This window comes from Gymnogyps californianus, unplaced genomic scaffold (genome assembly GCF_018139145.2).
Source record: "Gymnogyps californianus isolate 813 unplaced genomic scaffold, ASM1813914v2 HiC_scaffold_37, whole genome shotgun sequence".
NCBI lineage: Eukaryota > Metazoa > Chordata > Aves > Accipitriformes > Cathartidae > Gymnogyps > Gymnogyps californianus.
This window is the reverse complement of record NW_026114257.1, coordinates 519,481-547,358: the sequence shown is the minus strand read 5'-3', so window position 1 is coordinate 547,358 and position 27,878 is coordinate 519,481. Positions and strand designations below refer to the sequence as shown.

Below are 27,878 nucleotides of genomic sequence, written 5' to 3'. Positions count from 1 at the left end.
CTTATTTTAGAATATTTCTTGCTCCTCCCTGCAGCAGGAGCTTCATCTGTGTTCTAGCATGTAAACCAAAGGTGAAAATTACAGTGACTTTTAGCATTAGGCTTACTGAAGTTTCCTATCACTCCTGTAGCCCTTTTGCATATAGAACTGCCACTGAAGATTTTTGTGTGCAAGAGGAGCGTGGGATTAGAATCTGTTCTGTTAGTGCTGCTAGATTCAATACAAGGTTTTTTTATTATGATTGACAGAGCAATGGTGAGAGAATATTACTAATCTGCTCCAGCAAACAACCCAATTTATTTATCCATGTCTAATTGTAAAACTTGCCGAATCACTTCTATTCCAACTTCCAGGTTGCTCTGATACCAGAACTAGTGAAATATCAGGTCTAAACACCGTAGAAGATATACATTCTTCAGAGGATTTCTTTTGGAGTGTTCACTTTTTTTTTTACAGTACCTGGCTAGTCTGAGGGCTGGACAGATCATAAGAAGGTACATAATTCTTCAGAGTATCCTGAGGATTCAGGTGGGGAGAATATCTGATCGTTGGATGAGAGAAGTAGCTAGATGGGGCAGGAGGGAGAATAGCTTGTGCTGGAAATGGCAATGTTGAAGGTGGAGGTGGAGTTCTAGTTGAGATGACTAGAGGAAAATAAAATAAAATTAAAATTATTTTTCATCTTGTTTCTTGTACTATTCTTCATCTCTATATTACAGCAAGACAAAAAAAAGTCACTTATAAACCAGCACAATGTACTTTTGCTTCATGATATCTTTACACAAACATTTGTGTCCTTCCTCAGGGAATGGAAAGAGCTATTATTCCAAATTCATAAATGTTATTTTATTCATAAATATTATTTATAAACTAGATTTTTTGTTCTTATGGATTATGCTGTCATTTGATTTCATTTTTATTTAAATTTAATAGTGATACTTCAGCAGAAAACATATTCCAGTTATAAAGTTTCCTTCTCTGGAGCCCAAATTAATAAAATAAATATGTTGCTTAATATGTAAAACCTATGTTTTTGGCTACAGTAATCCAACAGAGACCAGTCACTGAATCCTAGGAAACAGTGATTCCTCACTGTACTGTACTCTACTTGCCTCATGCAGGGACAGGGCAATAATTATTAAGCAATAATACCATGAATAATTAGCTGACCATTATGAAAATTGTCAGGACCCCGAGTGCACTAATAGGCCTTAATGGCCCTGACCAGCCTCATCTGGGACCTCCACCCACACCCTCTGCCCATGGGCCCAGGAGCTCCATTTAAGCTCAGCCCTGGGCCTTCAGTCCTTGCTTGAGCTATATTGTAAGAGCATCAGTCTCCTGCTTAGTATGGTTAGGTCTGGCTATAGACCCTGTTGATCTGAAGTCTGACTTGACCTTGGACTTGCTTTATCACCACAAGCTTGCCTGATGATCTGGGTGCTTGGTTGAACTTGACTACTATCACTGGGCCTGCCTTGCTTGTCTCACTCAGGTACTGTGGGGCTGGGCTGAGCCCTGCCTGGCAATGCCCCTGCCCTGCTAGTTGTATTAATTGTGTTTGGCTCCCACTACCTTAGGGAGCAGCTGGCCCTTGCTGCTCCATGACAAAACTGCTAACAAACACTCAATTTCAGGACCTAGGAAACCATTCCATTCAATAAAAATATTTCTAGCAAACAAAAAGGATCTATTCTATATACCTTTTTCCTTTGCTTTCTCTTTCTTCCCACTTCCCACAAAACACATGCTTCTCCATCTACAGACTATATGTCTAAATAACCAACAATATTTTCACAATTAAAGGAATGTACAGAATGCCCTGCTACTGCTGAGTTGTCAAGAGAGAATTGGACAGTGTTACTTTGTTATACTATGTAGTAATGTATATGGCACCCTTATTACACATCTAGAGGGCACTTATTTTGTACCTTATTAAAAGGGAGAGACAGTACAATGGAAGTGGGGAGGAAAAAAAAGATTTTTGTTTCATTAGTGGGAAGGTACAAAATGAGAGCTAATGTGGCAAGGTTTTGGTAGCGGGGGGGCTGCAGGGGTGGCTTCTGTGAGAAGATACCAAAAGCTGCTCTCGTGTCAGACAGTGCCAGTTCCAGCCAGCTCCAAAATGGACCCACTGCTGGCCAAGGCTGAGCCAATCAGCGATGTTGGTAGCATCTGTGTGATAACATATTTAAGAAGGGGAAAAAACTGCTGCACAACAGCAGCTGGGAGAGAGGAGTGAGAATATGTGAGAGAAACAACTCTGCAGACACCAAGGTCAGTGAAGAAGGAGGGGGAGGAGGTGCTCCAGGCGCCGGAGCAGAGGTTCCCCTGCAGCCTGTGGTGAAGACCATGGTGGCGCAGGTTGGCCCCCTGCAGCCCATGGAGGTCCACAGTGGAGCAGATATCCACCTGCAGCCCATGGAGGACCCCATGCCAGAGCAGGTGGATGTGCCCGAAGGAGGCTGTGACCCCATGGAGAGCCCAGGCTGGAGCAGGTTTTCTGGCAGGTCTTGTGACCCCGCGGGGGACCCACGCTGGAGCAATCTGTTCCTGAAGGACTGCACCCTGTGGAAAGGACACGTGGAAAGGACCCACGCTGGAGCAGTTCGTGAAGAACTGCAGCCCATGGGAAGGACCCACGTTGGAGAAGTTCGTGGAGGACTGTCTCCCGTGGGAGGGACCCCATGCTGGAGCAGGGGAAGAGAGTGAGGAGGAAGGAGTGGAAGAGACAACGTGTGATGAACTGACCGCAACCCCCATTCCCCCGTCCCCCTGTGCCGCTCAGGGGGAGAAGGTAGAGAAATTGGGAGTGAAGTTGAGCCCAGGAAGAAGGGAGGGGTGGGGGGAAGGTGTTTTAAGATTTGTTTTTATTTCTCATTACCCTACTCTGACTTTTGATTGGTAATAAATTAATTTTCCCCAAGTCGAGTCTGTTTTGCCCGAGATGGTAATTGCTGAGTGATCTCCCTGTCCTTATCTCGACCCACGAGCCTTTCATCATATTTTTCTCCCCCTGTCCAGTTGAAGAGGGGGAGTGATAGAGCGGCTTGGTGGGCACCTGGCGTCCAGCCAAGGTCAACCCACCACACTTGACAAGCCATCACAATCCAAGTGCCGCCTTCACCCTTTAATCTCTGCATGCAAATCCCATACAAAATCAAAGAAAGTTTTACTATAGATGTCAGGAAGTAGTTGATGAAAAATATCAGAACGCCGTATCTCTAGACAGATTGTGCAAAAGAAGCCTTGGTATCTATTTCACTGTTTCATATAATCAACCTGGTTATGACTTCTATTGGGTATGAAACTGAGTGAAATCTTACCCATTAAGGTACATAATAGTAACAACAATTTTAAAAAAGAATACAAATGGAGGGAGGAAAGATTTGGGAGCTTTATTTTCTATGTCAATTTCTTCATGCAGTTGGCTTATTTTATTCACTGGCTTTAGTCCTTTCCAGTGACTTGAAACAGTCAAGCTATGTTTAATGAGGATTCCTGCAAGGAAACTACAAAATCTCCAACACACTTCATTCCCTTTGCACTCTCATCAGTAATATATATGGGATTGAGTCTCTAAGAAAAGCTGCAAAAAGCACATCAGAAGACCAAATAAATAGGGAAGCATTTCTTCCTCCTTCATAGCCCTCACCACTGTGTGCAACTCCTGGGATTCCTGGATGGTGATGCTGGGGAATAGTGCTCAGTCTTGGTGAAGAATCCTGGGAGGTTGTAGAACTAAGCAAAGTCTTTTCAGGTTTCTTCACTGTAGGAGAAGACATGTCTGCAGTGGAAATACAACGCAACATTCACATTGGCCTAGAAGCCCAGTGTTACACTTCAGTACGCATCATTTTGTAAACTGAAAATATCTATGTTTACAACTCTTTTTATAAATCATTTTGTAACCCAACTCCCCTGTGACCAATAAACTAATTTTAAACTTTCCAACATGTTAATGAATATTATTCCACTGCTCTTTGTCCTGCAAAAAACTGCACATACCTTTCATACCAGACAAGCCAAACAGTGAAGATATCTATGACTTCAGAAACTCCCTAGATGCAGTCTTACAGAACATTACAATGCTATCTGTTCCTTCAACAGCCACATATTTTTTATTGCACTTTTTAATGGAACACCTACACTCAGGTGTGTAGGGTAATTGCCATACACATTCCATTTTATGGTATTTATTATTCTGTTATTTCAAAACCCATCCCACGCCCTTCCCAAAAGCACAATTAAACAATGTAACTTTGCTAAAAATAAAAGATACATAAGTCTCACTAGTTCATATTTTCCATGTCTCAGGTGTGACCGATCAACAAACCCCTACAATGGAAGAAGGCTGTCGTGGTTTAACCCCAGCCAGCAACTAAGCACCACGCAGCTGCTTCCCCCTCCCCCCTCCCAGTGGGATGGGGAGGAGGGAAAAAAAAAAGGTAACACTCGTGGGTTGAGATAGGAATGGTTTAATAACTAAAGTAAAATAAAATATACTACTACTACTACTACTACTAATATAATAATAATAATTGTAATGAAAAGGAATATAACAAAAAAAAGAGAAATAACACCCAAGAAAAGACAAGTGATGCACAATGCAATTGCTCACCACCCGCTGACCGATGCCCCAGCAGCAATCCGCACCTCCCGTCCAACTCCCCCGTCCGTTTATATACTGGGCATGACATTCTATGGTATGGAATACCCCTTTGGCTAGTTCGGGTCAGCTGCCCCGGCTATGCTCCCTCCCAGCTTCTTGCACACCTGCTTGCTGGCAGAGCATGGGAAACTGAAAAGGCCTTGGCTTAAGATAAGCGCTACTTAGCAACAACTAAAACATCAGCGTGTTATCAACATTATTCTCACACTAAATCCAAAACACAGCACTGTACCAGCTACTAGGAAGAAAATTAACTCTGTCCTAGCCGAAACCAGGACAAAGGCTCAGAGGAGATGGGCACAGGCCATATGCTCATGAAGCTCAGGGAAGAATGCAGGCAGTGACCACAGCTGCTGTAAAGAAAGCTGAACTTCTCTCAACACAAAGGGGACCTGAGGGTGGCCTTTGTTTTAGATAAATGGCTGTATCAGTGGAGTGGATCAACTGGTTGTGTAAATGGCCTTCCCCAAGTTAATAAAAAAGGAGTGAATGTCTTCCTGAGCTAGCCAGACCAGCATGGAGGAAGTGTATACGAGTCTCAGCCCAACAAAGAGCATAAAAACTGAGCAACCAATAAAATGAACTTTGAAGAGAGCAACGAGCTCGAGCTGGCTTCAACCCATGTATTCCTTCCCGGTGATTGGGGATGCCCAGCGTCGTGACGGTGAGCATACATAGACCGGTAATGGGAATCACATTTGTATTGTGATCCAACTGTATATTGCAATTGCTATAATTGTGTTGTGATTTCAGTATATTGCTGTATCACACTGCTAAATCAAAATCCCGCGTAACATCAAATATATTCAAATAAGTAAATTCTGCATTAAAACATTAAACCCTCCTTGTGTGGAATACCTAAAAGAAGCTGGTCAGAGAGTATTGGACTCTGACATCAAGTAAGGTCTTCCCACCTCTTCCAATTTCCATATCAACAATAAACATCTCTTTTGGGCTCACTGTGTGGAGATGATAACACAATAGCTTTGACAAATGAAAAATTTCTACTATATAAGATTATTGGTACTACATAAAGTAAACACTGTATTCCGTCTGAAATTTTAATTAATTAAAATGTATTTATACTTTGAACCAAATTAAGTTATTCGGTTTCTAGGTTAATTATAACATTTATTTATAGGGCACACATCAGCATCATATATGAGTTCAATTTCAAATCAATGAGACTAACATATTCATACATATTTGACTGGATTGTGGCTATGTTGTATCTGACTTTCCTACATGGATTATGCTACTCTTATCCTTAGTGTGAGATTGTCACTTTTAATATTAGCACACTACATTGTACTATTCTTGGAGACATTAAATCTTAGAAGTTGAAGATAGGCTTGCCCTGTAAAATGTGAGTGCCCTAATGATTGATAGTAAATTCAGCCAGTGCTTTCTGAACTGACTGGAGTTTAAGTGTTAATATTGACCTAGAATGCCTTACCTAACTCAGGACCTCTCTACCTGAGAGACTGCTTTGTCTCTGCCACTCTTCCACAGTTGAGGCCTGTGAAGGCCCTGGCACCTAGGTGCTCTAGAATAATGGTCACAATTCCCCTTTATCCCTTCCATTTTCTGCTCAAATGACAGCCCCAGCTTCTTCATGTAAGACCCTAGTTTCATCTAAGAACAAGGATCTTTTCACTATTTCACAACAGAGGTATGTTTTTATAAAACATAGGACAAAATTCATCAATTATCACCTTTGTACTGTGGTTCTAATGTGTGCGCATACACTATCACTGAAAAAACATTCCAATGTTATTTTCTCGGGGGGGGGAAAAGGAAAAGACAAGTGTGCCTGAATAGCTTGTAGTTACAGCCTTTCACTAGTATACTGTGTTCAGCAATATTTGTCACATACCTTACCAGTAATCAAACATCCTGATAAAATTCTTTCTGGGACACAATTTCATTATACCACATGTAGATTATTGCAAGAGAGAGAATATAAAAAGAGTTAAATTTTATTACTAATTAAAAATACTGCAGGTAAATTTTCCTAAGGAAAAAATAAACTACAGATTGGAGGTAAAAACTCTTTCACTTATGAAAAACCACATTCAGCAAAAGAACTCTTGAAAGAATGAATTGCCTAGCTCCTGCTTAGAAGTTTTGCATATGTCTGCACCTCTGATTTCTGAAATGAAACAGAGATGTAATTTATTTGCTGACTGTTACTTCATTAAAAAATGCAAAAGTTGTTGGATTTTTTTAAACAAAATTATTTTAGCTGCTTTAAAGAAGAATGCTATATGAACTGCAATGTAATGAGGATTCCTATTAAATTTGAAAATAATTTACTGAAAAGGAGATTTGTGGCTATTATAACCCTACTATTTTGCTTTAAAGCTATGCCATTTTTCCTGCTTTCACTTTAGAGCAATGAGAATTCTAGTCAGTATATACAGGACAGCATAAATTACAAAGCAAATGCATCAAACTGTTCTGCCACAGAAGACTGTTTCTTCACCAAGGTGAATACAAAATCCTGCACTGCCAGAAAATACCCATGTCGTGGTTTAACCCCAGCCGGCAGCTAAGCACCACGCAGCCGCTTGCTCACTGCCCCCCCACCCCTGGGATGGGGGAGAGAATCAGGAAAAAAACTCGTGAGTTGAGATAAAGACAGTTTAATAGGACAGAAAGGAATGAAAAACAATGATAATGATAATAATAATAATATGACAATAGCAATACTAAAAGAATTAAACTATACAAAGCAAGTGGTGCACAATGCAATTGCTCACCACTCGTTGACCGATGCCCAGTTAGTTCCCGAGCCGCGATCCCCCCTCCCAGTTAACTCCCCCCAGTTTATATACTGGGCATGATGTCATATGGTATGGAATAGCTCTTTGGCCAGTTTGGGTCAGCTGTCCTGATGGTGTCCCCTCCCAGCTTCTTGTGCCCCTCCAGCCTTCTTGCTGCCTGGGCACGAGAAGCTGAAAAATCCTTGACTTAGTATAAACACTACTTAGCAACAACTAAAAACATCGGTGTGTTATCAACATTCTTTTCCTACTAAATCCAAAACACAGCACTATACCAGCTACTAGGAAGAAAATTAACTCTGTCCTAGCCGAAACCAGGACAACCCATTACCTACCAAAACAAACTTTAATGTATACTGCACAGCACAGTGAAGTACCTTCAGAAAGATGTCATATATAGAATACACAACTGTAAAGAATGAAAGGCTGAAATACGTGTAGCAGCTTCTTTGTTAAAACAATGTACTTTGCATCATAATGGCACATTCATGTTCTATTCACAGAAAAAAAACTAGATAAAACCATTTTCAACATGCTGTTCATACAATTCTAGTGAAAGTGTGGAAGCTACGAAGTCCATAACATTACTAACAAGGCATCAGAGACATCCCTTCATACTACAGTTTCAAACAAACTGGTCATTTCTAGGAGGCAATACCTGAGTTAATTTCTGATGCCAGAGTATATTCTATATCTACAAACATTACATTCAGCTGAGCCTGAATCTCCACTGCCTCACACCTTGTGGGGTAGCTTACTAAGATTTTTACTTCATGTCAGATAGGTGTAAGATGATGATGAATCATGTCCACTGTGCTCAGCAGAATTAGTCTCATGCATGAGAAGGCAGCTTGGCACTGAGGTTGGCTGAGAACCAAGAATTCTAGAAACCAAAAAATGTTAATTGACATGATGTCATATGGCATGGAATACCCCTTTGGTCAGTTGGGGTCAGCTGTCCCAGCTGTGTCCCCTCCCAACTTCTTGTGCATCCCCAGCCTACTCGCTGGTGGGGTGGGGTGAGAAGCAGAAAAGGCCTTGACGCTGTGTAAACACTGCTCAGCAATAAGGAAAACATCCCTGTATTATCAACACCGTTTTCAGCACAAATCCAAAACATAGCCCCATGCTAGCTACTATGAAGAAAATTAACTCTATCCCAGCCAAAACCAGCACAATATCCTTCACAGAAGGACCTTTTGACATTGTGACATTTTATTTTTTTGAAAGATGGACATGTCTGAACAACTTGATGTCTAAAATGCTTAATGCCTGGGATAGAGAAGCCCACACTTGTATTCCTGTTCAACATCAGGCAGAGATCAGGCTTTGAGTCTAGCTCTTCCATATTTCATGTCAATGTGCTGACCACTGGTTTATTAGCTAATCTAGAGTCTCTTTCTTCCTCACCGTAAATTTCATCTGAGACCAAAGAAAAGCCCACCTAATATTTTTTTGCTGATGAATTTATTTCTATGAAAAATTAAATTTTGAAAAATCAATGTTTTCTAGGGCTGAAAATCATCAAAACACTCCTGATCAGTTTACTTGGTACCTTTCTGAGACAGGTATAGAAATCCTAGGTGTTATAATGCATGTACATGAGAGAGAGAGAGAGAGGAGAGAGAGAGAGAGTGCTCTTAGGTGAAAATATAAACATACTGGGTGACAGTTTGAAGAGAGAGACTCCCTTCAAGTTTAAAAAGATTATCTTAATTTTATTTTTGCTTTTACATCAACTTCAGAACAAAAATTTTTACATGTAAATTTTATACTGGAGCAAAATATTTCAACATATAAACATTCAGTAATCTCCCATTTTCAAATCAACCTATTCAGCTCCAAGAATATTTTCACAGGCACACCTCTGATACTGGGTAATCCAGTCTATCAAACTGTGACGCTGGTTTCCCTTCCAGCACCCATGCCCAAAGACAATCAAAAAGCATGCTATGCTTTTTTGCCTTTTCCAGCAGGCAAACCATTTTATTGCATTATGTTTGGTGATGAGTGGTGAAAGAGATAAGAAAAGAAAACTGAAGAGTTTCCTGCAATGCTATTTTCAGTACTACAGCTGGAGAGAAAACACTTAGGCAATATTGCGCTTTAGGAAAGTTATGACAAAATGGGAATCAATTTCTTAAAGCATCAACTGAATTACTTTATTTGTCATTCTCTATTAAACCTTTCCATGCAATTTCATTATTTTATTTCCGGTGTTCAAAATGTATTGTGATACCTAAGAGAGGAAAGTGATGCAAGACCTTTCAGCTGACTGTAAGATCATGAGAGCCAGAAATCCTTTAGACTGGGCAAGCAGATCAACCTTCTAATCCTCACCTACAAGCAAACTTTCCAGAGTACTGAATTCTATTGTCAGTCTGTTGCTCTTTACAGTCCTCAAATTTTAACAGATTTATTAACCTCAACAGCATTTCCTTTCATAAACATAGAAGGGTTCTATCTATATGTCCTTATATGTCCCAGAATATAAAATAACAAAAACATTCCTCAATACAGAGAAGTTGTAGGATGCTTTTTATTGCTGTGGATGATCAACTGCATAAAGATCATAGAATCATAGGATCAAAGAATGGTTTGGGTTGGAAGGGACCTTTAAAGATCATATAGTTCCAACCCCTCTGCCATGGGCAGGGACATCTTTCACTAGGTCAGGTTCCTCAAAGCCCCGTCCAACCTGACCTTGAACACTTCCAGAGATGGGGCATCCACAACTTCTCTGGGCAACCAATTCCAGTGTCTCACCACCCTCATCATTGTGTCCAATCAAGGAAATGCCAAGGAATATTGCCAAGGATGGAGACTCTACAACCTCTCTGGGCAACCTGTTCCAGTGCTCGGTCACCCTCACAGTAAAATGTTTTTTTCTTATGTTTAAGTGGAATTGCCTGTATTTCAATTTGTGCCCATTGCCTCTGGTCCTGTCACTGGACACCACTGAGGAGAGTCTGGCTCCATCCTCTTTGCCCCCTCCCATCAGGATTTATACACATTGATAAGATTCCCCCTGAGCTTTCTCTTCTCTAGGCTAAACAGTTCCAGCTCTCAACCTCTCCTTGTATGACAGATGCTACAGTCCCTTAACCATCCCTGTGTCCCTGCACTGGAGTCATTCCGGTATGTCCATGTCTCTCCTGTATGAGGGAGCCCAGAATTGGACACAGTACTCCAGATGCAGCCTCACCAGTGCTGAGTAGAGGGGAAGTATAACCTCCGTCGAACTGCTGACAACGCTCTTTGCAACGTAGCCCAGGATGCTATTGGCGGCCTTTGTGGCAAGGGCACATTGCTGACTCGTGTTCAGATTGTTGTCCACCAGGACCCCCAGGTCTTTTACAATAAAGCTGCTTTGCAGCTGGGTGGCCCCCAGCATATACTGGTGCATGAGGTTATTCTTCCCCAGGTGCTGGACTTGCCATTTCCCTTTGTTGAACTGCATGAGGTTTCTGTCAGCCCATTTGTCCACCCTGTTGAGGTTTCTTTGAATAGCAGCAAACTGACCTGGTGTATCAAACACTCCTTCCAATTTGGGGTCATCAGCAAACTTGCTGAGGGTTTGCTCTGCCCCTTCATCCAGGTCATCAACAGAGAGGGTTAAACAGCATTGGCCCCAGTATCGACCCCTGGGGTACACCACTAGTGACTGGCCTCCAGCTGGACATGGTGCCACTGATCACAACCCTCCGAGCCTGGCAGTTCAGTCAGTTTTCAATCTACCTCACAGTCTATTTATCTAGTCCATACATCATTAGTTTTTCTAGGAGGATGTCAAAAAGCCTAACTAAAGTTGGGAGATAAGCAACATGCACTACTCTCCCCTCATCCATCAAGCTTGTCATTTCAACATAGAAGGCTATGAGGTTGGTCAGGCATGATTTTCCCTTTGTAAATCTGTATTGGGCATACGTGGCAAGGTTTTGGTAGCCGGGGGCTGCAGTGGTGGCCTCTATGGGAAGAAGTAAAAGAGATATGGGGCTGCCCTGTGCCAGACACAGCTGGTTCCAGCCAGCTCGGTATCAGACCCACCGCAGGACAAAGCTGAGCCAATCAGAGAAGTTTGTGGTGCCTCTGTGAAAACATATTTAAGAAAGGGCAGTAAGCACTAGACAAGCAGAGGAGGAGGGGAAAAAAGATTGAGAAACAACAGAGGGAACACCAAGGTCAGAGAAGGAGGAGGAGGAGGTGCTCCATGGCAGAGCAGATGTTCCCTGCAGCCCGTGGAGGACCCATGCTGGAGTAGAGTAAAAGTGTGAGAGGAAAGGAGTGGCAGAGAGACACTTTTATGTACTGACTGTAAACACTCTATAAATAATGAGGTATTGAATATCAGTCCTTCTGGTAACTCAAAATATTCTGCATCTCACAGGTCAGGCACTCATAGAAAATAATAGCCTGATATCCTAAAGATCTGACCAGTGAAAAGTATACTAATAAAACTTCTGTTCAGTAACATCTGAATAGACCGAGTACATATAATAGCTACCAAATCAAATCTTGATTCCAATTTCATATACAGGACATGGAAATTTTATCATTGACTTTAGTTAAAGGATGTTTAGGGCCATTGTGAAGGTAGAAGGATGCTATCATATCATAGAATCATAGAATACCCTGAGTTGGAAGGGACCCACGAGGATCATCGAGTTCAACTCCTGACTCCACACAGAGCAACCTAAAAGTTAAACCATATATCTAAGAGCATTGTCCAAACACTTCTTGAACACTGACAGGCTTGGGGCCATGACCACTTCCCTGGGGAGCTTGTTCCAGTGCTTGACCACCCTCTCAGTGAAGAACTTTTTCCTAATATGCAATCTGAACTTCCCCTGATGCAGCTTTAAGCAATTCCCTCGCATCCTGTCACCGGGCACCAGAGAGAAGAGATCAGCACCTCCCTCTCCGCTCCCCCTCATGAGGAAGTTGTAGACAGCAATGAGGTCACCTCTCAGTCTCCTCTTCTCTAAACTGAACAAACCTAGTATCCTCAGCCGCTCTTCATAAGTCATGCCCTCTAGGCCTTTCACCATCTTTGGTGCCCTCCTTTGGACACATTCTAATATTTTTGTATCCTTCTCATATTGTGGAGCCCAAAACTGCACACAGTACTCGAGGTGAGGCTGCACCAATGCCGAGTATAGTGGGACAATCACTTCTTTCGACCGGTTAGCTATACTGTGCTTAATGCACCCCAGGATATGGTTGGCCCTTTTGGCCACCAGGGCACATTGTTGACTCGTATTGAGCTTACCATCAACCAAAACCCCCAGATCCCTTTCTGCAGGGATGCACTCCAGCCTCTTGTCTCCCAATCTATATGTACATCCAGGATTACACCATCCCAGGTGCAGAATACGGCATTTGTCCTTGTTACATTTCATACGGTTGGTGATTGCCCAGTGCTCTAATCTATCAAGGTCTCTCTATAAGGTCTCTCTATCCTCGAGGGGATCAATGGCTCCTCCTAATTTAGTATTGTCGGCAAACTTACTTAGTGTGCACTCAACTCCTGCATCCAGATCATTGATAAAAACATTGAAGAGAACTGGCCCTAAAATTGAGCCCTGGGGAATACCACTAGTGACTGGCCACCAGCCAGATGCTACTCCATTTACTACAACTCTTTGAGCCTGACCCTTCAGCCAATTGTTCACCCATCGTATTGTGTACGTGTCTAGCTGTATGCTGGACTTTTTGTCCAGAAGGCTACTGTGAGAGACAGTATCAAAAGCTTTGCTAAAATAAAAAAACCAAACACATCCACTGCCTCTCCTTTGTCCACTAGGCGGGTAACCTTGTCCTAAAAGGATATTAAGTTAGTAAAAGGCATGACTTTCCCTTCATGAACCCATGTTAGCTTTGACCAGTGACTGCATTGTCTTTCAAGTGTTTTTCAGTAACTCCCAGAATAATCTTCTCTTTTACCAGGCACTGAAGTGAGACTGACAGGCCTGTAATTACCAGGGTCTTCTTTCTTGCCCTTCTTGAAAATGGGAATAACATTTGCTAGCTTCCAGTTGACTGGGACCTCTCCAGATTCCCAAGGCCATTGATAAATAACTGAGAGAGGTCTCGCAATAACGTCGGCCAACTCTTTTAGTACCCTGGGATGAATCCCATCGGGCCCGATAGACTTATGTGCAGTCAGTTGCAGCAGAAAATCCTGTACAAGTTCAAAGTCAACTGGGAGCTTATCACTCCCTCAGTTGCGGTCCTCCAACCCAGGGCTCCAGGAGTCCCAGGGCCCATCATTGGTGTTAAAGACAGAGGCGAAGAAGGCATTAAATGTCTCTGCTTTATCTTCATCCCTATTTGTGAGGTGACCAACCTCATCAAGTAAAGGATCAATGTTTTCTTCAGTCCTCCTTTTGCTGTTAACATACTTAAAAAAGCCTTTTTTTGTTATCCACCACAGTACTGGCCAGCTTCAACTCCAATTGAGCTTTGGTCGTACAAATTTTCTCCCTACAGTGGCGAACAGCATCTCTGTAGTTCTCCTGTGTAGCCTGACCTTGCTTCCAAAGTCCATACACTTTCCGCCTAAGTTCCAATAGGAGTTCCCTGTTCAGCCAAGCTGGCCTTCTGCCCCGCTCGCTTGACTTCTGACGCATTGGAATTGTCTGCTCCTGCGCTCTTAAAAGATGGCTCTTAAAAAGTGACCAGCATTTATGGACCCCAATACCCTTGAAATCAGATTCCCGGGGACCTTACAAACTAGCAGCCTAAAGTCTGCTCTCTCAAAATCCAGGGTAGTAGCTCTGCCGACAGTTTTTCTCATATCACCAAAGATTTTAAACTCAACCATGCACAGGCAGTGGAAGCAGGGACACGCATCCTGGGAAGAATATAGGGATACTGCCCAGATGTGTATGGATGGGATCAGGAAAGCTAAGGCACAGTTGGAGCTCAATTTGGAAAGGGATGCGAAGAATAATAAGAGCAGCTTCTACAGGCACATTGGCCAGAAAAGGAAGACTAAAGAAAATGTACCCCCTCTGGTAAATAAGACAGGAGAGCTGGTGACAACCGACATGGAGAAGGCTGAGGTACTCAACAATTTTTTGCCTCAGTTTTCAATGGTAATCTCTCTTCCCACATCTCTCAAGCCCCTGAACCTCAGCGCAGGAACTGGGGGAACTGTAGGAGAAGATCAGGTTCAAGGTCACCTGAGGAACCTGAACATGCACAAGTCCATGGGACCCGACGAGATGCATCCCAGGGTCCTGAGGGATCTGGCAGATGTAGTTGCCAAGCCACTCTCCATCATATTTGAAAAGTCATGGCAGTCAGGTGGAGTCCCCAATGACTGGAAAATGGGAAACATCATGCCCATTTTTAAAAAGGGTAAAAAGGAAGACCCTGGGAACTACCAACCAGTCAGCCTCACCTCCCTGACCAGTAAGATCATGGAACAGATCCTCCTGGAAGACATGTCGAAACATATGGAAGACAGGGAGGTGATTAGAGACAGCCAGCATGGCTTCACCAAGGGCAAATCGTGCCTGACTAATCTGATGGCCTTCTACGATGGAGTAACTGCATCGTAGTGGACAAGGGAAGAGCTACAGATGTCATCTACCTGGACTTCTGTAAGGCCTTTGATATGGTCCCCCACAACATTCTTGCCACTAAAATGGAGAGATAGGGGTTTGACAGATGTTAGATGGATAAGGAACTGGCTGGATGGCCGTGTCCAGAGAGTTACAGTTAATGGCTCAATGTCCAAGTGGAAACCAGTAAGGAGTGGTGTCCCTCAAGGGTCCATACTGGGACCAATACTATTTAATATCTTCATCAACGACATAGACAGTGGGATTGAGTGCACCCTCAGCAAGTCTGCAGATGACACCAAGCTGAGTGGTGCAGCTGATTCGCTGGAGGGAAGGGATGCCATCCAGAGGGACCTCGACAGGCTTGAGGAGTGGGCCCTTGGGAACCTCCTCAGGTTCAACAAGGCCAAGTGCAAGGTCCTGCATCTGCATCGGGGCAATCCATACAGGATGGGGGATGAATGGATTGAGAGCAGCCCTGAGGAGGAGGACTTGGGGATACTGGTGGATGAAAAATTGGACATGAGTCGGCCATGTGTGCTTGCAGCCCAGAAAGCCAATCGTATCCTGGGCTGCATCAAAAGAAGGGTGGCCAGCAGGTCGAGGGAGGTGATTCTCCCCTACTACTCCACTCTCGTGAGACCCCACCTGGAGTACTGCATCCAGCTCTGGGGTCCCCGGTACAAGACAGACATGGACCTGTTAGAGCAGGTCCAGAGGAGGTGCCACAAAAATGATGAGAGGGCTGGAACACCTTTCCTATGAAGAAAGGCTGAGAGAGTTGGGGTTGTTTGGCCTGGGGAAGAGAAGGCTCCGGGGAGACCTTATTGCAGCCTTTCAATACTTACAAGAAAGACAGAGAGAGACTGTTTACCAGGGCCTGTAGTGACATGACAAGGGGCAACAGTTTAAACTGAAAGAGGGTAGATTTAGATTGGACATGAGGAAATGTTTTATGATGAGGGTGGTGAGACACTGGAACAGGTTGCCCAGAGAAGTTGTAGATGCCCCATCTCTGGAAGTGTTTGAGGTCAGGTTGGACAGAGCTTTGAGCAACCTGATCTAGTGAAAGATGTCCCTGCCCGTGGCAGCGGGGGTTGGACTAAATGATCCATTCTATGATTCTATGATCACTGTGGCCAAGACAGCCACCAATCATCACTTCACCCACGAGACCATCTCTTTTTACAAACAACAGATCTAGGAGGGCACCTTTCCTAGTCGGCTCCCTTAGTACCTGTATCAAAATGTTATCATCTTCAACATGCTTCAGGAATTTCCTGGACCTGTTTGTGTCTGCTGTGTGATAGTCCCAGTTAACATCTGGGAAGTTGAAGTCGCCCATAAGGACAAGGGTAATTGGTCTATAGATTTCCCTTAATTCCTTATGGAATAATATGTCGGTGTCATCATCCTGGCTGGGTGATCTATAGTAGACTCCCACAACAACATCCGCCTTATTAGTTTTTTCCCCCAGTCCTTACCCAGAGACTCTTAACCATGTTGTCCCCAACTGCAAGCACTGTGCAGTCCAACCCCTCCTTTACATACAGCGCTACCCGTCCACCTCACCTGCCCTGCCTATCTCTCCTGAAGAGCCTATAACCATCCATCACAGCGCTCCAGTCACAGGACTCTTCCCACTAATTCTCAATTATGCCAATGATGTCGTAGCTCTGGGACTGAGCCAAAGCTTCTAGTTCCTCTTGTTTATTCCTCATACTGCGTGCATTAGTGTACAAACATTTCAAATGCACTCCAGTGTACTCAGTACATCATGGAGCAGAGTGAAATCCTCACTAGCACACTGTCCCTCAAACATTGTCATGCCATCCCATAGCTTATCACTAGTAAGCCTGATTTTATCCTTTCCCTCTCTTTGAACCTAGTTTAAAGCTCTTTCAAATTTAAAGATGATGTCAGGCATCTAAAACTGACATGACAACATGCCAGGAAGTGACACATGCCGCTTCCTAGTGAGTGCAGGTCTCAAGAGATCTTGGTAATCACTACCTTACCATGTTTCCTCTGTGGTATGATAGCCTCAGAGCCAGACTGGAGCCAAACATAGATGCTCAAGTACAAAAGGTTTATGCTTCCCAACTATAATGGTCTCCAAAACAGTGGTATTCCTGTTCCTTCATAGGAAGGGTCAAACATCTTAAAGGACAGACAAAATAAAATGCCTCAAAGCCTCACTCAAAGATAACCTCACTGCCAAGTGTTCAAGGGTCAGAGATATAAACGCCCACTACACCTAGCAATGCCGTAGAATATGATATACAGAGAAGAATGTTGAACTAGCTCCTACAAGCAGAAAGATGTTTGAAATACATTAATTCAAGCCTCTCTTTCATTCTCTCTCTCTCATTTTTCAGAGTTCTCTGGTGTGTGAAACATAAAGAGGGCCAAAGGTAGTTTCAGTCCAAAAATCTACCTACCTAAGGGCAAAGGTTTCTTTGTAAAACTACTTAATCAATCTGAACGATAAAATTGTTTGCTACTATTAAAATAAAGAAGGCCGGTAAAAAGCAAACAAGCCAAGAGTCTATTCATAGGGCATAGTTCTTTGCAGCAAAAATGACCAGTGGATAAGAAGGAACTGAGATAGCTGGAGACTGCAGAGATCAACTGTAAAAATCTGGCTCAGCTGAACTGGGGCACAGGCAGTCCAAGAGGCACTGCATTTCTAGGAAGCCCTTATAGCTCACTCAGCAGCACAAGAGAACTGTGTTTCACAAATGGGGATATGCAGAGGCCGCTTCTGAGAAGAACACTAGGACTATTTTTCCCACAACCACAAAGATTTATTTAACATCCCCCCCCCCCAAACAAAAGCAGAAGTACAATACTGTCTCATTAAAAATGGCAATAAAAGTGTGAAGGCAAAAGAGACCACAATCACAAAGAAGAATGTTTTGACTAGGACACCTTCTGGGGCTGAAGAACAATTCTGTTGCCTTGCTGTTTTTATGTCTGGTTACATAAAGCCACAGGCTACATTTTTTAAATTCAGCACTTAATGCTGAAAACACATTAAAAAAATACAATAGACCCATGAGAAGGAAAGTACAGAAAAATGAAGAAAACCAAACAAACCTAGTCTCTTGAAATAACTTTGTGAGAAAGGAAGCTAACAAAAAGACAGCCTAATGATGAGAACATAAATGGACTCCTCCCATATTCAAGTAATGAAATACAGAGTTAAAATATGAAAGTCAGGAGAAAAAGATTAAAAAGAGTATCAGATTGAGTGCACCCTCAGCAAGTTTGTGGATGACACCAAGCTGAGTGCTGTGTCGCAGGAGAATTATTGAGACGAGTCCTCGTTTTATTAAACAATGATTAAAGGGCAGTCAAGCATTCTACTACACGTCTAATAATTAAGCTATAGCTTGATGTGTAAAAAATATCATTTACCTCGCTGTAGACATCAAGTGTCAAGTAAGGGATCTCTCAACCTTGAGGAATAACCTTGAGAGGCATCCCTATTCAAGGGAGATCACTGTCGTGCAGCCCACTGCCATGCAGGAGAGCTCAACAGACTCTGGTGGCTGCATAGATTTATAGCTTAAAGTTGTTGGCTCGTAGTCAGGTTTTTTGCTGTGTTCATGCAGTTTCTGCCGCTTATCAGCCCAGTCTACAGCCAAAACCAGTTTTGTGGTTTTGGTGCTGGGTTCTTGCCGATAGCCTTGCACAACAGGATTAATGTCAGTTAGGCCTACTTGTTGAGCAACTGCCTGGCCCAAAGTTCAGTTAGTTCAAACAGGAAAAGTGCACCATCACAGGGGCTGCCAGGAGAAGTTGAGGGCAGCCAACAGCTTTCAGTCCTGGCCACTTCTGTGTGGCAGTCCTAGGTGGCGGTTGTACGTTTTGTTGCTGGGCTCTGGCGAGTGTGAGAAAGAGTGTTGGGTGATAGAGCAAGCGCGGAGCCCCAGTGTTGGTGGGGCTGTGAAAAGGTTGCCAAGGAAAATTGATAGCTACAAACAACTTTCAGTCCTGGCACCTTCTGTGTGGAAGCCCTTGCTGGAGGTTTTTCTCTTTTGAAGCAGGGCTCTGGCCTTTGTGTAGGAACGGGCTTAGGAATAAAATTGAGGCAGCTAGGGCTAGTACTCCTCCTAGTTTGCTGGGGATTGAGCGTAGAATAGCGTATGTGAATAGGAAGTATCATTCTGGTTTGATATGAGGGAGTGTGACTAGTGAGTTTGCTGGGGTGAAGTTTCCTGGGTCTCCTAGTAAGTTGGGTGAGAATAAGGCTAGAGTTATTAGTGGAGAAGTATGAGTATGAATCCTAAAATGTCTTTTAGGGAGAAGTAGGGGTGGAATGGAATTTTATCACAGTTTGATACGATACCTAGAGGGTTGTTTGAGCCTGACTCATGGAGGAAGGTGAGGTGAATTATAGTGGGTCCTGCGATTACGAAGGGGAGGAGGAAGTATAGGGCAAAGAATCGGGTTAGTGTGGGGTTGTCTACCGAGAATCCTCCTCAGGCTCATTCTACTAGGGTTTGTCCAATGTAGGGGATAGCTGAGAATAGATTGGTGATAACTGTAGCCCCTCAGAATTATATTTTTCCTCATGGTAGGACATATCCTACAAAGGCAGTTGCTATGAGCGTGAGCAGGAGGATAACTCCTGTATGTCAGGTTTCTTTGTATAGGTACGAGCCATATTAGAATCCTCATCCACTGTGTGGATAGATACAGATGAAGAAGAATGAGGCTCCGTTTGTGTGTAGGTTGTGGATTAGTCAGCTGTATTGTATGTTTTGGCATGTGTGGGCAACGGACGAAAAGGCTAGGGTTGTATCCGTGGTGTAGTGTATGGCTATTAGTAGGCCAGTTAGGATTTGTGTTATTAGGCAGATGCCTAGTAGGGATCCAAAGTTTCATGAAGCAGAGGTGTTTGGGGGAGTGGGTAGATCAATTAAGGGGTTATTGATTATTTTTAGTAGGGGGCAAGATTTTTGGAGGTTGGGGGCCATTAATTTTGGGTCTATGTGTTGATAGAATGATGATAAGGATGGATAAAGTGAAGGATCCTAGATAGGTTTGATTAGTCCAGTGTGAAGGGTAGTTGAGGTTTTTGACTGCTATGAATTGTAGATCGGCAAGACCTTTGGGGCCAATTTTTTTATATCAGGATAGATCAATTAAGTGTGAGGCAATTTTTTGTCCACTGTTTAGTAGGTTTGTAGAGCTAAGGCAATGTGTTAAAGGGTTGAAGTATCCTAATGTGGAGGGGAAGTTTAGGTAGGTGTTTTGTTTTGGTTGGGTTAGGGTATGTGCTATGTTTGAGAGTTCTAGGGCTACGGGATTGCCGAGGATTGTAACGATGATAGGTGCAGTTTTTGTGAGTGTGGATATGGTTATTGGGGGGTGGGGGGTGGTTTGTTGGGGTGATGTAGGATGTGATGAGTAGGCCAGCTACGATGTTGCCTAGGGTGTTGATGGGTGATTGTTGGGTTGTTTCCATTTATTGGGTTTATTGTGGGTATACAATTGAATCCTGTCTGGACTAGTAGGGTTATGCTTAGGCTGGAGGTTGCAGTGAATGATGTGGCTAGGAGTAGTGTGTTAGTAGTGCTCAGGTGTTTAGGTATGAGGTCTTCAGGCTCACAAAGCTAACAAAAAGACAGCCTAATGATGAGAACATAAATGGACTCCTCCCATATTCAAGTAATGAAATACAGAGTTAAAATATGAAAGTCGGGAGAAAAAGATTAAAAAGAGTATCAACAGACCAAGTATCATGAAAAAAAAAAATACAGCTGAATTAAAGTGCTGAACACGTTACCACGTACACAACGATCAAAGAAAGCCTGAAGGCAGAAAAGATAAGCAAAAAACTCCTAAGACAAGATAAAAACCAAGAGCGCCACAAAGAGTCAACCAAAACTAAAGAGGTGAGAGGAATGGTGAGCAGTGTGTCGAGAAGCCGGCAAACGTCAGGAAGAGCAAAAAAGCAAGGAACTGCATATCTTTTTCACTTTTACACACTGAGCTACATATTTCAGATTCTAAAAAAAAACCAAAACCAAAAACCAAAATACCCAAACCGCACCCTACAGAACCTCAAACATAGGACCCGTTAAACTAACCAGTGCACAAATGCCTATATGTCCGACTATTCTTTCGCATCATAAGGAGGAGGGAAAAGTCTGCACTGACATTAAGGTTTATGAAACATAGAATGTTACGACAATTAAATTTACTCTTTTGGCAGTCGATTTTCTTCTCCAAACATGTTCTTTGTTTCCGATTATCCAAAGCACAGAAACATATCAGCACACTTGAACATACAGATGTAGTCCCCCAGAGGGGACATGAGGGTTCCTAAGAGAAAGTCTTAGGCCTATTCTGAGACACATTATAGGTATACAGTATGGACTAAATCCACATACAAGAGGCTATATCAGTGTAAAATTCCAACAGCTGAGTAAATTATTGCTATCTTAGTAAAGTATGGAGACACCTTGGTTTTTTAACTCAAGTTATTTTATTCATAATCCCACTGTAATGATCTTTTATACAATGTGCACAATATAGATTACTTCATTGGATATTGTCTACCTGGACTTCAGTAGGGCCATACTGTCTCCCATAAGATCCTCATAGAGAAGCTGTTGATGTATGGGCTTGGACAGTGAGGCTGGTTGAAAAACTGACTGAATGGCCAGGTCCAGAGGGTGGTGATCAGTGGCACAAAGTCTAGATGGAGGCCAGTAAATAGCGGTGGACCCAGGGGTCAATACTGGGTCCGATCCTGTTCAACATCTTCATTAATGATCTGGATGAGGGGGCAGAGTGTACCCTCAGCAAGTTTGCTGATGACACAAAACTGGGAGGAGTGGCTGATATGCCAGGGGGTTGTGCTGCCATCCAGAGGGACCTTGACAGGCTGCAGAAATGGGCTGACAGGAACCTCATACAGTTCAGTAAGAGGAACTGCAAAGTCCTGCACCTGAGGAGGAACAACCTCATGCACCAATATATGCTGGGGGCCGCCTGGCTGGAAAGCAACTTTGCAGAAAAGGACCTGGGGGTCTAGGTGGACACCATGTTGAACATGAGCCAGCAATGTGCCCTTGCGCAAAGAAGACCAATTATATCCTGTGCTGCCTTAGGAGGAGTGTTACCAGCAGGTCGAAGGGAGGTGATCCTTCCCTCTACTCAGCACTGGTGAGGCCACACCTGGAGTCCTGTATCCAGTTCTAGGCTCCTCAGTACAAGAGAGACATGGACATACTGGAGAGAGTCCGGAGAAGGGCCACGAAGATGATTGAAGGGACTGGAGCATCTCTCCTATGAGGGAAGGCTGGAGACAGTTGGGACTGTTTAGCCTGGAGAAGAGAAGGCTTGAGGGGAGGATCTTATCCATGTATAGAAATACCTGAAGGGAGGTTGCAAAGAAGATGGAGCCAGGCTCTTTTCAGTGGTGCCCAGTGACCAGAGGCAATGGGCACAAACTGAAACACAGGAGGTTCTGTCTGAACATCAGGAAACACTCTTTTACTATAAGGGTAACTGAGCCCTGTAACAGGTTGTCCAAGAGGTTGTGGAATCTCCATCCTTTTTTTTATTATATTAAATAAAAAATCTAGACACAGTCCTGGGGAAGTGGCTGTAGGTGGCCCTGCTTGAGCAGGGGGATTGGACCAGATGACCTCTGGAGGTCCCTGACAAACTCAACCATTCTGTGATTCATTTGCAATATTTTGATAACAGTATTACAGTCAACCAGGTGAAAAGAGTTATGTGACTTTTCATACTATGCACCTTTGCTGTTTCTTTAATTACATTAAAAAAACCTCAACAAATATACTACATAGAAAAAACAAGATTCTCTTAGAAAGCATCATTTAAAAGGAGCATTTTATTGCAATAATTGAGAGGTAGATGTGGAGATTTATTAGATGTTTCAAAACTTTGGGGCAAAATGGTCCCATAATACTCACCTGGATCTCTTTCATGCCATGTCTGACTTCCAGCAGCTGGTGAATTTGGAGGAGGATAAAAGTCTCCTGTTGGGCTCGGTTCCATATTTTCATCTATGGAAATAGTTTTGGACTGTTTGCTGTTGATATAATGAAAGATTTGGCAGTAAATATGATATGCAGTTAGTAGTGGTACATTTGCATTTCAACAATTGTGGTCTTTGGGTTTCAACAACTGTTTCAACAAAAAGTAACCCAGGCATAAAAGCAAAAGTTGCAAATTTTAAATCTGACACATTTTAATATTACATATGTTATGTAATAGTGACTAATGCACTTACATTTATCATGTCTTTACATTTTGGATATGGCATGAATGGATGATATGCAAAACCCCTATAGGTTCTAGTTCTACCAGCATTTAGTTACACAACCAAGGATTCAGTTCCTGTAACATGTTATAAAATGGTTTGTACTGGGTCTGGCTGGAATGGAGTTAATTTTCTTCACAGCAGCCCACATGGTGCTGTGTTTTGGATTTGTGACCAAAACAGTGCTGATAACACACCAATGGCTATTGCTGAACAGTGCTTGCACAATGCCAAGGCCTTCTCTGTTTCTCTCTCTGCCCCTCACCAGTAGGCTGGGGGTGGGCAAGAAGTTGGGAGGGGACACAGCCAGGACAGTTGACCCAAACTGACCAAAGAGCTGTTCCATACCATGTAACATCAACTGGGGGGGAGGGGGAGTTTTTCCAAAGTAGCCATTGCTTGGAGAATGGCTGGGCATCGGTCTGCTGGTGGCGAGTGAATTTTTTTGCATGACTTATTTCTTTTCTTTTTTTCCCCTTCACTTATTAAACTGTCTTTATCTTGACCCACAAATTTTTTGTCCTTGCTCTTGCCCTTCCAATTCTCTCCCGCATCCCGCTGTCGGGGTGAGCGAGCGAGTGACTGGGTGGAGGCTTACCTGCCAGTCAGGGTCAACTCACCACAGTCCTTTTTGGTGCCTAATGTGTGGCCAAAGGGTTTTGAGATAATGATAGATTTGATCGGGGTGTGCTAGATAGAATTTATAGTTGTGATATACCTGTTTAGCTGTTGCTTGGCAAGTTGTTACTTGCTGTTGCTGGTCACGATGTTGACTTATTTGTTCTCAACACTGGTTTATGTTTCCTTACCTGCTCTGTGGCATGCTCCCTCTCTTGCTGTACATCAGATTTCACGGCTTGTTAATGGCTGCTTTCAGCTTTTGCTGTTTGCTGTGCTGTTTATCACTTTTTGTTTTGCTTTGCCTGGGAGAGCTATGATAAAAGCACTGGCCTTGAGCCTAATCTGGTATTTGGGTCCTGCATTGCTTCCATCTCTGGGAACCATCTCGTGGAGACAATTAACAATTGCACCTTTCTCCTCCTCTGGGAGCCACTTTGTGGGGGAAACAAAGAATGGCACCTGCCCCTTCTCCTCCCAGGTAGATATTTCCTGCCTTGTTACAATGGCTGTTCAGTTTCTTGAACATCCTTGGGCAACCAGAATGCTCGTATTGGTGTGTGCCATGAATCTGATTCTGGCTTTTCCTAAGGTTAACCAACTGGTTAGGAATGCCACACAAGGATGTGCCCTGTGGCAGTTGAGTCATGGGTGGCAAGGTGCGTGGGAGATTTTGGGCAGGTACCTAGAGCAGTTTTCACCTCCAATGGTCTGGGACTTCACACACGAACAGACATTGAAGTGGCAAACCACTTGAAGAAAGGATGCTTTGCCTATGCCAAAAAGACACAATGTTTTGCACTGTGCTGGGGCCTGGCCTACACCTACCGAGCCTCTGTTCAGCACCCTCAAGGGGGCAAAAGGGTCTCTGGATCTGAGGACATATAAACGGACACTGTGGCTAAGCCAGAGACCCAACCCTCGACTATAACAGTTGCTCCTATAGTCAGGAAGAAACAATGGAAGCAGAAGTCAACTCAGTTAGTCAGGGAGGAAGAAGCTCCTCCTGAGAGGGAGCAGGAGGAAGAATCAGAAGAGGCAGCCTGTTCTGCAGCAGAGCAGCCACAAGAACAGGAGAGGGAAGAGACAGAAATCATAAATGAGTCAGAAACCACCCAGTCTCTATACCTGAGTGAGCTGCAAGATATGCGGAAAGATTACAGCCATCATCCAGGCAAGCAAACTATCACCTGGTTGCTCCAATGCTGGGATATTTAACAGTCAGGAATCGGAGGGTAAGGAAGCCCAGCAATTGGGATCCCTAACTGGGGATTGGGGAATGGACAAAGGGATCGGAAGAGGGGCGACAATCCACAACCTCTGGAAATGGCTCCTGTCAAGCATGAAGGCAAGGTTTTGGGGGGCCAGTTTTGTTTAATAACTTTATCAACGATCTGGATGAGGGGATCGAGTGCACCCTCAGGAAGTTTGCAGACGACACCAAGTTGGGCAGGAGTGTTGATCTGCTTGAGGGTAGGAAGGCTCTGTAGAGGGATCTGGACAGGCTGGATCAATGGGCCGAGGCCAATTGTATGAGATTCAACAAGGCTAAGTGCCAAGTCCTGCACTTGGGTCATAACAACCCCATGCAACACTACAGGCCTAGGGAAGAGTGGCTGGAAAGCTGCCCGGCGGAAAAGGACGTGGGGGGTGTTGGGCAACAGCTGGCTGAATATGAGCCAGCAGTGTGCCCAGGTGGCCAAGAAGGCCAATAGCATCCTGGCTTGTATCAGAAATAGTGTGGCCAGCAGGACTAGGGAAGTGGTCGTCCCCCTGTACTTGGCACTGGTGAGGCCACACCTCGAATCCTGTGTTCAGTTTTGGGCCCCTCACTACAAGAAAGACATTGAGGTGCTGGAGTGTGTCCAAAGAAGAGCAACGAAGCTGGTGAAGGGTCTAGAGCACAAGTCCTATGAGGAGCGGCTGAGGGAACTGGGGTTGTTTAGTCTGGAGAAAAGGAGGCTGAAGGGAGACCTTATCGCTCTCTACAACTACCTGAAAGGAGGTTGTAGGGAGGTGGGTATCGATCTCTTCTCCCAAGTACCAAGTGATAGGACAAGAGGAAATGGCCTCAAGTTGCACCAGGGGAGGTTTAGATTGGATATTAGGAAAAATTTCTTCACCGAAAGGGTTGTCAAGCATTGGAACAGGCTGCCCAGGGAAGTGGTTGAGTCACCATCCCTGGAGGTATTTAAAAGATGTGTAGATGTGGCGCTTAGGGACATGGTTTAGTGGTGGACTTGGTAGTGTTAGGTTAATGGTTGGACTCGATGATCTTAAGGGTCTTTTCCAACCTAAATGATTTTATGATTCTAAGGTATCCTCTCAAGGAAGATCTTGTAAACTACCGAGTCAGGTGGACCACCACTGAGGAAGGTATCCAGTATCTGAGGGAATTAGCAGTAGTGGAGGTGGTCTACAGCAACCTGGACAATAACCAGGCCTCCAAAGACCTGGATGAAGTCCAGTGCACACGGTCCATATGGCAGAAGTTTGTACAGAGCACACTGACATCGTACACCAGCTTCCTGCAGATAATGGATTGGACAGACATCGAGGCACCAACTGTGGATAGACTGGCCTGCCAGCTCTGGTGATTCGAAGAGAATCTCTCTTCCTCCCCAACCCTACAAGCCTGTGTCTCAGCTGTGGAGAAATTGTCCCAACAGGTCCAGCAATTTAAAGAGAATATCTCTTCCTCCTTGCCCCTACAGGCCGGCGTCTCAGCTATCAAGAGTGCCATATGGAGTCAGCATTTATCTGCTCAAGGGTGACACCGCGTGCCACTCTGTGGTTCTATCTGTGTGACACAGGGAGGACATGAGGAAGCAGGATGGTGCACCTACCTTGAACGTAGAAGCTTGGGTACATGAACTGCAAGGAAAAATAGCAGCCAAAAAGAGTCCATCCAGGAAGATTACTGCTCCTGTTGCTGTTGAGCAATTCTGCAGACACAGTAGAAGAAGGGCTGATCCTCCTTTTAATCCTAATGAAGGGACTTCTGGTTTGCAATTACAGGACTCATGTAATGAATGCTCTGACCAGGAATAGAGGGGCCCTGCCTCCAGCCAGGTGGAGGAAAGGGACAACCGGGTTTATTGGACTGTGTGGATTCGATGGCCTGGCACATCAGACCCACAGGAGTATAAGGCTCTAGTGGACACCGGTGCACAGTGTACTCTAATGCCATCAAGCTATAAAGGGGCAGAACCCATCTGTATTTCTGGTGTGACAGGGGGATCCCAACAGTTGTCTGTCTTGGAGGCTGAGGTGAGCCTAACAGGGAACAAGTGGCAAAAGCATCCTATTGTGACTGGCCCAGAGGCTCCATGTATCCTTGGCATACACTACCTCAGGAGAGGGTACTTCAAGGACCCAAAAGGGTACCAGTGGGCTTTTGGTATAGCTGCCTTGAGTATGGAGAAAATTAAAAAGCTGTCTACCTTGCCTAGCCTCTTGGAGGATCCTTCTGTTGTGGGGTTGCTGAGGGTTGAAGAACAGCAGATGCTGATTGCTACCATGACAGTGCACCAGCAGCAATATTGCACCAACCAAGACTCCCTGGTTCCCATCCATGAGTTGATTTGTCAACTGGAGAGCCAGGGAGTAATCAGCAGGACTCGCTCACCCTTTAACAGCCCCATATGGCCAGTGCAAAATTCTGACGGAGGGTGGAGGCTAACAGTAGATTGCCATTGCTGAGTGCTGCCGTACCGGGCATGCTAGAACTCCAGTATGAACTGGAGTCAAAGGCAGTCAAGTGCTATGCTTCAAATGATATTGCTAATGCACTTTTCTCAATTCCTTTGGCAGCAGAGTACAGGTCACAGTTTTGATGTGGAGGAGTGTCCAATACACCTGGAACCAACTGCTCCAGGGGTAGAAGCACAGCCCATGGACTGATACAGACTGCACTGGAACAGGGT

General features: G+C 44.0%; 1 protein-coding gene across 1 annotated transcript in view; it reads right to left on the bottom strand.

Moving 5' to 3' along the window:
• Positions 1-296: 296 nt before the first annotated feature.
• Positions 297-27,878, bottom strand: part of LOC127028622 (nuclear factor 1 B-type-like) — a 196,383-nt gene continuing 168,801 nt past the window's right edge. The window contains exons 7-10 of the mRNA XM_050914343.1: positions 22,985-23,103; positions 3,656-3,787; positions 460-644; positions 297-371 (exon numbers count right to left, since the gene is read on the bottom strand). Of these exons, the coding sequence (XP_050770300.1) occupies positions 297-371; positions 460-644; positions 3,656-3,787; positions 22,985-23,103 (511 nt within the window). The remainder of the gene's footprint in view (positions 372-459; positions 645-3,655; positions 3,788-22,984; positions 23,104-27,878) is intronic.